Raw genomic sequence first — 14,432 nt, forward strand, 5'->3', positions numbered from 1 at the left:
ATACCTAATACAAAATTTCTAGAAAATCAAAAGGTAATGCAGATATTAGCAAAAGATATTCCCCAAAAGAGAAATGTGCTTTACAAATGGTTGGTATGAAAACAGTTTGAAAACAATGTTAAAATAAAGTGCATTCATATACGGATAGAAGTGATTACTAATACAGTTACCAAACACAGAGAAATACTGAGACTCTGTCATTAGAAGACTGAGGAAATAATCCTATTAAATGACTTTCAAATCTAATTTTAAAAACTTAAAACTTAGTTATTATAAAAGAAAATGTATAAAATTCTACCAAATATAAGCAACATAGGTAATTTTTTTAATTAATGAAAAACAAATGAGGTAAAAAGTATACAGCTATATGATGTCTCTTTTGTCTTTACAATAAAAGAAACACAATGACTCCTCTAATACAACTTTACTATTTCAAAAAATATGCTTAAGTTAGCCAATAGAAAAACATAATCTCACAAATTAAACTAATCAAATCGGAACATAATAATTAGAAACCTAAACATGAAGTTGAGAGAAAATACAGAATGTTTAACAATAATCCATCAAGAAAAAAATGTAGGTTTCTGACTCTAGATGACAGTAAAGGTTAGTGTCAAGCAAAAACATCAGTTTATTAGAAACCCTCTCAGACTATCAAGTAAAGAAAACCCATATGAAGAAATAAAACTACTCTCAAAATTCAAGTTTGGAAGAGAATTCCTAGTAGATATGTAGGGAATCCACAAAAAGAAGAGGTATATATTAGGTAGGAGAAATGCTTAGCAAATTATAACAAATGTGTATTGACACTAAAAATCTTTCCACTATAAAATGCTGCTTATTATAGTAAGTCAGGAGTAGCAAACCCAGCCCACTTTTTGCTTTTGTAAATAAAGTTTTACTGAAATGCAGACAGGCTATTTGTCTATAGCTGCTTTCGCACTGAATTGGCAGAACTGGGCAGTTAACAACAGAAACTGTGTGGTCTGCAAAACCTGAAATATTTACTATCTGCCCCTCTACAGAAAAAATCAGCCAACCACTACCATGAATGAAAACTGTTTTCTCTTTACTGTATTTAGTACCTCAGGAGATTTGCAAGTAACATCACCATGATGTTTTTCCTGAGCCTGTTGTTCCAAACGTTGGAGTTCATCTTCTGTAATATCTAATGACATGAAACAAGCTCTTTCTGGAGTCTCTTCCAACTTATTATCTTCGAGTCCATCTTCAAATCCATCTTCTTCTTGTTTTACTTCGTTTGCAAGTACATTTTCTCCATAATGTTTAATTAAATTATCAGGTGTTGTTTCCCATGCTTCATCTTCAACTTTAGTAAAAATTTTATGTTCTCTAATTTGTTTCTGTTGTACTTCACCAGCAGTGGGCTCTTCCAATGATAATAAGTGAAAATTACTGCTGGGCCTCAGTTCATTCTCAGTAGAACCAAGTATCATCTTCTTCAATGAATACATATTTTCTGAAATATCCTTCAATAGTACAGAAACCCTAAAAAAAATTTTAAGAAAGGTGAGTTCAACTTTAATTGTGTTAACTCTAAGGACAAGTTTTAATGCTTTTTAAAAAAAGAAGATCTTCACTTAAAGGACACACTGGATTAAAGATGCTCTTCATACCCTAATACCTATGTCCTATATGCTTATAGCTTCTGGGCTACTCTCTAGTACAGCAAGGTACTTCTACATTCAACAGCTGACCTGCATGCTTACTAAAGTGTCAGTAGTGTTTGGTCCCAAACTAATTGTTTATGGTGTCATTCCTTATCCATACCTGATTTTCATGTTAAGCAGATATCCAAGCCTGTCAAACTGTATTTATAAATGAAAAGCAAATATGCTCTGAATGTGGCCTCACGCAGTCCACTGGAAGTGCAGTTAAGTGAACTTGAATTCATGTTTATGGCATGTATTTTGGCTGTTCAGGGGCCTTTTTTGTTCTCCCCTGGTTTAGAAGTGTAATCTAAATAAGTGAAGTAATACCGGAGACTTTTACAAAGAACCTGAAATAAGAGATTTAACTAGTTTTTGTTTTGACACTAAAACTTTACAAGATCTACCTATATTAAAAATGAATCCAGGGACTTGCCTGGTGGTCCAGTGGTAAGGAATCCACCTTCCAAAAGCGGGGAATGCAGGTTCGATCCCTGGTCAGGGAACTAAGATCTCATATGCTGCGGGGCAGCTGGGCCCGTGCATCACAACTACTGAGCTCGTGCGCCTCAACTAGAGAGAAACTCGTGCGCCGCAGCAAAGAGCCCGCATGCTGCAACTAAGACCCGGCACAGCCAGAAATAAATAAATAAATAATAAATCTTTTTTTAAAAAAATGAATCCAGTATTCCCCATTCTCAAAGTTTAAGAAAACTACTTAGCTTTGATATTACAAAGCAAAGCATTAAGCACATGTAATTTACATTCAACAGATAGTCTAATTCCTAGAAAAAATCTGAAATGCATGTGAACAGTAATTTTTCATGTAAATGGTGATTTTTCTTCTTCCATGGAGGGAAAAATGTAAAAATGAATATGAAATAGCTTTATTAGTACCTTTCCCCAGTTGACAGTTATTTCTTTCAGAAAGTCTCAAAGTTACATAAAAACTACTGAAACAAATTGCTAGGGGGAAAATCACCTTGAAAAAGAGTTGAATTTCTATCTCATTACTTTGAAATCCATCAAAATCTATCACAAATCTCATCCAAAAAAGAATACATTAACATTGCGTTTTGTCAGAGTCAGAATTCTATTTCAACTAACTGCTTCACATTCATACAAAGGATTTTGGCCTCAAAATTTTATTACCACATTATAATCAATCACTGTTCAAGAGCACTCCTGCCTCTAGAGGTTTAACAAGGGAGTCATCCAGCAATTAAGGACAGAGCTAGGCCTGATTCCAAGAAGAATCAGCTGCTGGGCACCAGTAGCCCAATGTCTGTTAATCCAAATATCTCAAGTTATCTAATGCTTCGGCTATAAAATAGTCTTTAAAATCTAAATGTCTCTTGTTTTAACAGTCTGCTGATTAGGTAGACTTCTTTATATAATAACCACTTAATAACCAGAAAAATGAGGCTACTAAAAGTTGCTTTTATTTATAGATTTCAAGTAACCAAACTATAAATATAATTAAATGAAAAATGAGCATAAACAGAAAGAAAGAGACAACTTTGAATCTTCAATATTTTCCTTCATGTGAACTTAGGAGTTTTATTTTGCTTTGCTTCATAAAACATCCTACAAAGTAGACAGAAAGGCCTCAAACTTTTTGTGCACAATTTAACAATTGGAAAGATATTTCTCAAATGTATACATCAGTCTGTGTGCATGTATGCAAGCATGAGTCTACCCTAATGAACAGTAATTCTTCACTATATATAGGAAAATGCAATAAGAACAAACAGAATTGATAAAAAGAGAAATATTTAACCTCTGTGGATTTTCCAGTTTTTCAAAAGTATCAGGAAGATGCTTAGCCAGATCCATCATCTCCTCGGAGACGGAAGTCAATTGTTTCTTCACGTCACTAGGTAGTACTTCTTCCTCTGGAACAAAAGAATCAGTATTAATTTTCAAACTACAAAGCAGAGATATTTATTTAAACAGTATTAGGGCTTAAATTTTCATTTTGTTTCTTTAAATGAATTCCAACAAAAAGACTTCCTTAACCTATCTCCAAATCACCTCAGTCACTTTCCCTTCCAAATTTTTGCTCTTTAAAATTTTAGACTAAATTCTAAGCGATCTGCATTCATACATATTACAACCCAGTGGTTATCAACCTAGGCAGAAGGTGAAGGCAGAAATGAGACTTGGAACCCATCTGCACTATTTCAAAATCAGAAACCAATATAACACCACATGGGAGGCTACGTACTAAATACAGTTTGGTAAACAACCTTACTCGACAGCCATTCCTCACTGCCCTCATTACCAGTCATCACAAAATAAAATGCAAGCCTTTCTAATCAGTGATCATCTTCCAAACTCGCAGCTTCATTCTGTCTGATGGGTCTCCATCAACACCACAAAACCTGCCCACCTTTCCCAAACCCTTCCCCTGCTTAGAATTTCTTACTCTTCATCACCACTTCTTGTGTCCTTTACAAGTCCACCCGGCTCCTCTGAAGCACTGGACAAAGGATACACCATTAGCTACTCCTGCTTGCTGCAGTTATCCTGTGATCTCACAATTACATCATTCATTGAAGATTTCGGCGCCTGGTTCACTGTCTCTTCCTTCCCTACTACTCCTGTGATAATTCCTGGTAACTTCAACATTCACAGGTAACTTGATAATTCCTGGCCACCTAAGAGTATGGACTTTTCAGTTCCTCATTCCCTCCATTTCCAACCATCTTTTCCTCAACTGACCTCAGCCACTCCTTTCCATAACCATACCCTTGATCTTACAATTGCCAGTAAAGTCACCATTTCCAAACTTCAATTACAAGCATTCCATACTGAGAACACCTGCATACTATCTTTCCTTCCAACACGCTTTCCCCAATACAACAATTCTTTCACACTTTCAGAACCAAGTCCACTGACCTACCACCTTTTCCTTACCCATTACCCTTGTCACTCCCCCCATCACCCATGTCTTACGGTCCTTCCTTACCCATATTAATCATTCCTTCCTGTGGACTCAACTCTTTTGCTCCTTCCTTCTTCTATGGCAAAACACTACTCTAATTAAACCCACTTTTTTTTACCTACTTGATGCCTATACCCAAACAGTTGAATATAGTTGAAAATAAAACACAATTATGATTACGACACTTTGCTTTAAATTCATGCACAGACCTCGACAAACCCTCAGTAATGACTGTTAGTTATTCTACATTTCCCACTCTCCCACTCTCAAGATGACTATTTCATCCCTCTTTCTCTCTCTTCAAGCCCCCAACACCTGCCTGTCCCTCCTTTTACTCAGAGAACAACTTCACTTCTTCCTTCATTAAGAAAACAGAAACAACAATGAGAATTATCTCGTCTTCCCCCACCAATCTGCTGATTAGTCTGCATTCGTATCACTACTCCCATTTACAGCAAAATTCCTTGAAAGAAAGAATTGTCCATACTCACTGTCTTCAAATTTTCTAATTCCATTTTCTCCTAAACTGACTCCCACTAAGCTTCTTCCAAAAGCTGCTTTTAGAAAGGTTACCGACGGCCTCCACACAGTCAAATATAACGGTTAATCCTAGTTGCTCATCTCACTCAAATTCTCAGAGGCACTGAAAACAGATGACTTACTCGGACTCACAACATTTTCTTCGCTGGCTTCTGAACACCACCCTCCTGTGTTTCCTCCTCCATCACTGCCCCTTCACAGGCCTCTTTGCTGCATGCGCCTCATCTTCCTGACCGCTAGAGGTTGGTGTGCCCTTGACGTCAATACTTGGGCCTCTTCTGTTCTTTATTCCACTCGCTCCCTATTTTATCTTCTCCAGTTTAACTACCATCTGTATGCTGACGACCGCCAAGTTGTATCTCCAACCACCTGAACGCACTCCAGAATCATGTTTCCAACTAAGATATCTCCTTGGATATGAATAAGCCTCTAAAACTTAGCATGGCCAAAACAGAAATCTACATTTTTCTCACTCAAATCTGCTCTCCTCATAATCTTTCCACTGTGACTGACCCTCCCATTCACTCAGTGGATCCAACCAAAATACCCTGATTGTTCTCTCACTCTCTACATCTCACCCCCCACAGAGAATTCATCAGCAAATACATACACCCTCTACCGCTTCTCACCCCCTCTGCTGCTACCAGCCTAATCCACACAATTATCATCTCATCTGGACTATTACAATAGCCTCCAAACCGACTTCCCTGCCTAAACACTTTCCCTCCTACAGCGTCCAGAAAAATACTTTTAAGATAAAAATTTAATCACATCATTCTGCTGCTCCAAACCCTATAAGGATTTCGCATCACTCACCATTGTATTTATTTTAATTAATAAAATATGAAGTCAGATTCACAGCCTGTAAGGCCCTAAATGATCTGGCCCAAGCTACTTCTCCAGCCTCATTTCCTATTCCTCTCACCCTTACTCATTTCACCTCAGTTACACTCACTGTCCCTCGGACACTCTGCTCTTTCTTCCCCTCACGCCTTCCATGTTCTCCCCTTGGGCATCATTCCCTCACTCAGACACATGAAGTAAAGAGGTTTGGTCTGTTTTGTTCAGTGCATTTTCGTCAGCAAGTGGTACACTGCCTGACCCATAATAAACACCCAACAAATATGGTATATGAATAAATGAATAAATATTCCCTTTCCAAACCAAGCTTCTTAAATTAAAAAAAAAAAGTTACTTACACAAGCTTTCTCACTTTCCTTACATCTTAGTCCTCTATTCACGCCAACGTGATTTCTCCCACATCATTCCACTACTCCACTCTTGCTTTGGTTACAGTACTTTCACGGTACCCAAGCCTGTGACCCTTTTTTGTGCCCCCATGACCACTCTCTCCTCGATATACCCTTCTGTCACCCAGTGCACCAAAGCTGCTGCAGTAAAAGATTACAAATGATTGCCACATTGCCAAATCCAAGACTAATTCTGAGTCCTCAGCTTCTGAAACTCCCAGGAAAATTTAAAACAGTTGATAACACCCTCCTACAAAAAACATGCTCTTTCCTTGGCCTGCTGCACACCCCGCCTCCTCGTTTCCTTCTATGCCCATGGCAGCTCCTCTGGTGTCCCCTCCTCCATGCAAACATTAAATACTAAGAGTTCCTCGAGACTCTCAGCCCCACTTCTTTATCTCAAACTCCTAATTCTTTACCTTTAACTCAAACTCTCCCCTGAGTTACAGGCTGGGTATCTAAGTGCCTACGGGCCACCACCTCCATTTTGCTAGCTCGCAGGCTTCCTTCCTTTAACATGCCTAAAACCAACGGTATGACTCCTCGACCCCAAATCCTGCTCCTCCTCTGCAATGTTTCTCATCGCTGTTGCTCATGCCAACAGCACAGGACTGATCCTTGGCACATGGCTCACACCATCACATTAAATTCTCTTCATTCTACTGCCCTATTAAATGTCTTTTGCATCTATCCACTTCTCTCCATCCTCAATATAACCAATCAAGCCAGGTCACCATCACCTCTCACTTGGATTATGGGCACAGCCTCCTAACAGGTCTTTCCACTGTGACCCTTGCCCTCCAGAACCCATTTTCTGCTCTACAGTCCAAGTTCGTATTTTTTAATATAATTCACGTCACTCCTGTGCTTAAAGCCCTCAATAGCTCTTAGGAGGAAATGTAAACCCCTAACATGGCCTATCTGCTTTCCTTTTTCTGCTTCTCCTACACCCCTCACCCTGTCATATTCAATAGCTCACCACGCTTTACTGCTTTCAGTTGCCTATAGATACCTCTTACCTCTGAAACTTGGCCCCTGCTATTTCCTGTGCCTTTGACACTTCTCCTCTGCTCTTCAGCTAGCTGATTCCTGCTCATATTTCAGGTCTTGCCGTAAACATCACTTTCTCCATAAAATACTCTCTAATACCTCCAAATACGCATGGATGCCTCTCCTATATGCTAACCGTAACACCTTTTTCCCCACATCATAAGCCTCATCTTCCTACACTGCCTGTTTCTGGTTCACCTATATCCCCCATAAAGTTGTAGGTTTCCCTCTCAAGAAACAGATCGTGCCTGTCTTGTTCACTGCTGGATCTCCATTCGTAAAGGGCTGGATAATATCTAATAAATGAATAAAAATATATTTAACTACTATATCATTTAGTGTTTATTAGCTACCATCTTGGGAATAAGCTAGTATTTTAAGTGAGAAACAACGTGCAAACATCTTTTTATTTTCTGATGTTCTAATCTTCTTGTATCCTTTAATAAAAGAAAAAACACAAACTTATAATACAAACCAAAAGTGGTCGTTTGAAAATATCGTCTGTATATACATGGGGGAAATTTGAGAAAGGTGAGGTTGACACTGCTGGAAGGAAAGAAGGGAGGGAGGGAGGGAGGGAGGAAGTGGCCATTCTGTTTGGAGAAAAACAGCAGAGTTATCGTATCCTGGAGAAAATTTAGAAATTTAAACCAGGGCACTATAAAGCATCTTATATACTTCAAATATTTATAGCAAAGATGTATAATCTCCAGACTGAGAGGTGGGTGGTTGTATCACTGATGTTATTAAGACCCAACTCTAGAAGCCTAATGAACAGCAATGCTACAAAGGAAAAGTAGTTAAGTCCTGCTTTGCTACAACCAACATGCCTGAAGCCCTAAACTTTGGCCAAATAGACCTCATCCTAATGTCAACACTGCTCAGACAATCAAGAAGTTGTAATAATACTAAATATTTTGCACATGTGTGAATACTTTTTGGAGATAAACCTCACAAATGAGCAAATTCAAATTTTACCTTTTATTTTCAGACCATAACATACCTTCATGCATAGCAAATATCTGTACAGCATCTCCCAAATTTTCTAATTTTTGATAAATGATGAAACCAGCCTACAGGAAAACAAAAAAATGAAAACAGTATACTAAAGATCATCAAATAAAATTTCATGTCCCATCTTTACAAAAATCTAAAACAATGATTCCCAAGGCACCCAAAAAGCTGAATTCAACCTATTAAGTTATGCAAAGATCTAAATGTCTTTATTTATTCACCACACCAATTGTGAGAATGCAGAAAGCAGCTGTCTACACCTTAAAATAAAAATTTTCACATTTTAACGTCCAATATTATGAGCAGGTAATGAAATCAAATAACTTATAAATGGAATCTAACAAAATACAATCAAGTAAGAGAAAACTGTTTGACTACAGATACCCATTCCCCATTATCTCATTATTAGCCATTAGTCAGTGTATATACAGTCCTCCTTCTAGCTACTGTTAATAGGAACAATCAAGTCACACGGATTTCTCATGAATAAAAATGCTACAGAACTTGTACTAGTTCTCAACAAGTTTTCTGATTTTTTTAAACAGAACATAAAGGAAAATTATCTTTCTATTTCCCCACAAAACTGAATTTTTTCTGTTTATAAATAAAAGGAGCTTCCATTCATAAAAACAGATGCAAAAAAGTAAACAATAAGATATTCATCTACAAATAAAAGTATAAGGGGAAAAAAAGCCCATTGGGACATAAAATACATTTCTTGGAAACAAACAAACAATAGTGCTATATATATATATATATATATATATATATATATATATATATATATGGCCAGATTTCCTTATGTACGAATATGTAAATATGAAAATACATCCAACTAACAGCAGTAGAAAGCTCATTGTGGAGGCAATTTTTCTAAACTTTTACCACATTTTAAATATAAACATAAGAAATAAGGCCAGTTTCAATATAGAAACTGTATTGTAGTTATTTTTATTCTGTAGTGGCCTATAATAAAATACATCATCAATACCATTTGTTCTTGCTCAGTCTGAGCTTATTCGCCTTCCATGTTTTCAGAGAACTCACATTTTTTACATACAAATTGGACATTATTTTGGCTTCATGACAATAAAAATAACTAGTATTAAACAATCTGTTGATTGGTACTTGCTAAATAATACTCAGAATTACAAGTTTCACTAAATTTCTTCCTAAGTATTTTTAATGCCAAACTGATTTAAAAGATTTTAGTTAAGTTTGTGCCACTACCACAATAAAACTTTTATAAAGTAATTTATTATAAAGTTTAACAAACAGATCATAGTCTAAAGATGTCTGGTACATACATAAGCATCAGTGGCTGCATATAGTTTCTGGTCCTCAGTGAGGGGAAACTTACTCCAGTTGCTGCAGCGGATAGACTTGTCTTTCAGAAGCTGTTTACCAAAGAGGTGTTTAACCAAACCACTGAGGCTCCAGGTCTCTGTACATTTCAACTAAAAGCAATGAAAAATCAACTCAGCAAAAATTATTTCCTTCTATTTTCAGATATTCCTAATTATCTGATACCAAATTATCATGTCACACATAAAGCTGGAAATGTTACACCAAAATATAAGGCAGAGATAGTCCTTAATAGATTTCCTGTCACTAAAAACCTCATTTGCAGTTCACATTATAAGAATTTAATTCTGGAATTTCCCCAACGTAGGTATTAAAATTCTTGGACTGTCGAAGCATCATTCACAGACAAAAGCTGAATAGGTTGGTAGGGTTTCTACTTCTCAGCCAAATGAATAGTTGGCTAATATGAGAATTTAACTTAATGACTACATGAATAAAATAGGTGAAATATGGGTGATGGAAGTGATGGTCAAACTTCCACTAAGAGCATCATACCACAAGAGCTGCATTATGCTCTTAAAAAAAAAAAAGATATTGATATAGATGGATTAAAGAGATAAACTTAAAATACAATATTTAAATTTGCATATATATGAAACAAAGTGAAATAATACTAAATATGGGAGAGGGTGCTTGCTTAAAGAAACTGCTTGCTAAGGCAATGGATTAGAACTGAAGGTTTTCATTATGGAACACTCATTGGGGACTTCTTTTTTACAAAAACATTATATAGCCTACATTATTTCTTCAAAAAAATCTAAAACAGAAGGGACATTCTGTGAAACACAAATTTCTTGTTTGTGAAAATAATATACGTATTATAGCTACCTTTTCATTGGCAACATCTGTCAGCTCCACAAAACTCTTCAATTTGATGTCAAAGTCACGTAGAAGTTTCCACTGATCTCCTTCAATTCCTACACCTGCCTTTTTAATTGCTTCATTTTCAAGCAACATTTTTAATCCCTGAGGGAAAACTGTAACATTTTTTTATTATTTCCATAGGTTCTATCAAATTTGATAGATTTTCTACTTCTTACACATTCTATGTTTATACTTAAACTTCTGTTTAAGTTTAAATTCAGAAACACACTTAACTTGAGTGTTGCTTTTCTTGCCTAAAGCAAAAAGTCCTGATTGATAAATGATAGAAAAACAACTAACATAAATGCTACCTCTGTTGTCACTAAAATTTAGCCCCTCTACACTTCAGTTCTCTACTCTCTAAAACAGGAATAATATCAATGCTTGACAGAGACGATGTAAAAATTAAATAAAACAGGGATATGAGTGAATCAGGTAGAACATAAATACTTAAGTAAACATAAGGTGATGAGAGAAGCACCAGTTAATTCGAGAGTTTAATTTCATATGGATAAAGTTGATATAATACAATTATCAACCATATAAAAATGAAACAAATAAAAGAGATACCAACCTGACATAGAAGAAATATGAAACAAGTAACATTTGCTCTCTGACACACACAGCTGGATTAGTGCAACTTTGCTCAGTTTCCCTTTACTGTATATTGGTGGCCATTCCATGTCAAATCCTACCACATCTCCATCAGATACACTCATGCTAAACGGGGAAAAATAGTGTAAATTAATTACATTAAAATTTTAATTTCTACATAACTAAAGACATCATTCAAAATGTTAAAAGACAAGCCACAAACAGTAGAAGATATCTGTTATACATATAACTGATAATGAATATTCAGAAAATATTAAAAATTCCTTGAAAAGTCAGTACGAAAAAGAGAAATAATCCAGTGGGGGCAAAAAAAAAAAAGGAGGGAAATAGGAACAGGCAATTCCCCAAAGGAAATCCAAATGGCCAATAAATTCAAATACATATATGAAGATACAAAATCTCAATAGAACTCAGAGGAATGTAAATTGAACCTATACAATTTCACATCTACCTGACTGACAAAAATTAAAGCTTCACAATATTAAATGCTGAGAAGGGTATCTACCAGTGGGACCACTCACATACTGGTGAATGTTTAAACTGATAAAATCCTCTTGGAAAAAACTGACAATATCTAGCTAAAGATGTGTAAACAGCATGAACTGACAAGTTTTTCTCATAAATATATGAAACTCTCATATGTGCACAGACAGAAATGTTTAAGAATGTTCATTGCAATACTGTTCCAACTGGCAAAAAGGGACACACTACATTTCTATCAACAAGAGAATGAACAAACTGTAACATATTGAAACAATGTAACATTATATAAAAGTTTAAATAGAACTTCATATACCAAACCAAAAAGAAAAATTCTCAAGAATATAAAATGTTGAGTGAAAAAGACAAGTGGCAGAACATAAACAGAGTTTGATAGCATTATTTTTAAAGTTTCTAAATGGGCAAAGTAATAGTATATGATATTTGGGGATATAAAATTATGAAAATTATAAAAACTATGTGAGGGAATGCTAAACACTGAACTCGTGACAGAAGTTCTCTCAGAGGACTGCAGAGGAGGGAATCAGAAAGGGCATACACGGGCTTCAGTTGTATTTTATTGTTTCATGTCTTAATAAAGATTTGAAGAAAATTAATATTAAGATTTGATAAAGCTAGTGGAAGGAATATGGGTGCTTGTTATATTATTATTTATATATGACTATTTCACAATTTTTAAAAGTGAAAAATGTACTTTAAAAATTTTTTTAAACTCAACCTCTGCTTTGGGCTAAGATGAAATAACACTGATCAGTCATAACTTTCTTTCATGAACAAATAGAAAATTGGACAAAATATATAAACAGCAGTTTTCAGACACTAGACAATGGGCAGTTCAGGACTATGCTCTCTGAGGGAAGGAAATAAATGGTAAGGCCTACTGCTGCCCCAGCTTTCTGCCTGGAACATTCCAGATAACAGAGCAGGGAGGAGAGTCCAAAGCAGAGCACTGAATTGGGAGACAGAGCTCAGAGTCAGAGAAGAGGAGGCAGCTATAAGTTGTGGGTAGAGTCCTGGGGAGGAGGGAGCTAGGCAGGAAAGGACGTGCGAGCATGCAGTGACACTACGAGGCTAGACAAAGAAAAACCAGGGAACTGTAAGCTGGACAGCTCCTAGGGCTTACATAGAGGTAAGAGGCATTAAAGTTCTGAAAAGTTGGAGTAGATTCTTTTTGATCACCTGGGGCAGTCAACAAAGACTCCAGAAAGGTCACACCCATTACAGGGCTAAATCATGTCCAGAATAAAGGCTACCGTAGATATGCCCTAAAAAAGCTTAAAAATAAGCCTCAAAATGTAAGTCTGATCTTCAGGTAACTTAACTGCCTGACAGAGCAAAAAGCTCCTTTCCTTCAAGAAAGACAATAAAATCTAACATCCAACAAGGTAAAATCACAACATCCAATCAAAAATTGTCAGCCACGGGACAAAAAACAGGAAAACATGACTCATAAGCAGGATAAAAAGCATTTAACAGGAAAAATAACTAGTATAGTGGAATTAACAGAAGAGGATATTAAAACAGCTATTATAAACATGCTGAACATGTTCAAAGATTTAAAAGAAAACATGAATATGGTAAGAGCCAAACTAGAAGATATTTTTAAAAAGAAACAAATGGAACTTCTAGAGATGAAAAATACAACAAAATTTAAAATTCACAGGATGGGATAACAGCAGAACAGACACTACAGAATAAAAAAATAAATAAGTGAACTTGCAGACAGAGCCAAAGAAACTATTCAAACTGAAGCACAGAGAGAAAAAAGAATGAAAGAAAAAATTTTAAACACTGAAAGCGCCTTGTGACCAACAACACAGTATCAAGCAATCTAACCTATCTGCATTGAGAGTGGCAAAAGAGGAGAATAACAGGATGTGAGAAAAAACACATTTGAAGAAATTATTCAAATATGATGAAACTATAAACCCACAGATCCAAAAAGCTCACTGAACCCCCAAGCAAGATAAACACAAACCACACTACACAAAGGCACATCATAATCTAATTGCTGAAAACCTGGAATAGCAAAAATCTTTAAAGTAACCAAAGGAGGTGAAAATTTTAAAAACTTGCCTGCCTTCCATAAAACATACAATTCATCAGAACTACACTCTTCAAAACATGCTTATTGCCTTCAGATAGGACATACTATAGCATTGTCAAAGGTAAGATGGTAGAGTTAATACATAATCATAAATAACAGATTTTACCTTCTCTGTGAGACAATTTAGTTCTATTTAATGAGTCCCAAAAGTAGCCAGATAACTATAGTGGGAGTGAGGACACCTGAATGCTATTTCTAGAATATATCTACCAGGAGACCATTAATAAATAGCTTAACTTACCTCTGCTTCTTCTAAGCCAATGTGTAACAGTTTAAAAAAAAAAAAAAAAGGACAGGTATAATAACTTCAAAGATCTGAATGAATTCCCTATTTCTCCTTGTAAAATGCTTCAAGAGCCTTAGACTGCATTATTGCAGAGTACTAATTTAACCAGACAATTTAAAAAATACTAAGTCATTTCTAATGTTCTTTTTAAGGATCATTTGCTATAATTGTTGCTAACTAAATGCAACAGAGACAATCACAATCACTATTCAATATTACTATG

General features: G+C 35.8%; 1 protein-coding gene across 8 annotated transcripts in view; it reads right to left on the bottom strand.

Moving 5' to 3' along the window:
• Positions 1-14,432, bottom strand: part of WRN (WRN RecQ like helicase) — a 125,918-nt gene that overhangs the window by 82,826 nt on the left and 28,660 nt on the right. For 7 of the 8 annotated variants that reach the window (XM_082374930.1, XM_082374931.1, XM_082374927.1 and 4 more), the window contains exons 4-9: positions 11,275-11,420; positions 10,665-10,813; positions 9,779-9,928; positions 8,461-8,530; positions 3,451-3,565; positions 1,086-1,509 (exon numbers count right to left, since the gene is read on the bottom strand). In XM_082374930.1, coding sequence (XP_082231056.1) covers positions 1,086-1,509; positions 3,451-3,565; positions 8,461-8,530; positions 9,779-9,928; positions 10,665-10,813; positions 11,275-11,420 — 1,054 coding nt within the window. Of the gene's footprint in view, positions 1-1,085; positions 1,510-3,450; positions 3,566-8,460; positions 8,531-9,778; positions 9,929-10,664; positions 10,814-11,274; positions 11,421-14,432 lie in introns of those variants that run through there. The other variant, XM_082374932.1, reaches the window with a different exon arrangement.

This window comes from Balaenoptera borealis, assembly GCF_965194805.1.
Source record: "Balaenoptera borealis genome assembly, chromosome: 21".
NCBI lineage: Eukaryota > Metazoa > Chordata > Mammalia > Artiodactyla > Balaenopteridae > Balaenoptera > Balaenoptera borealis.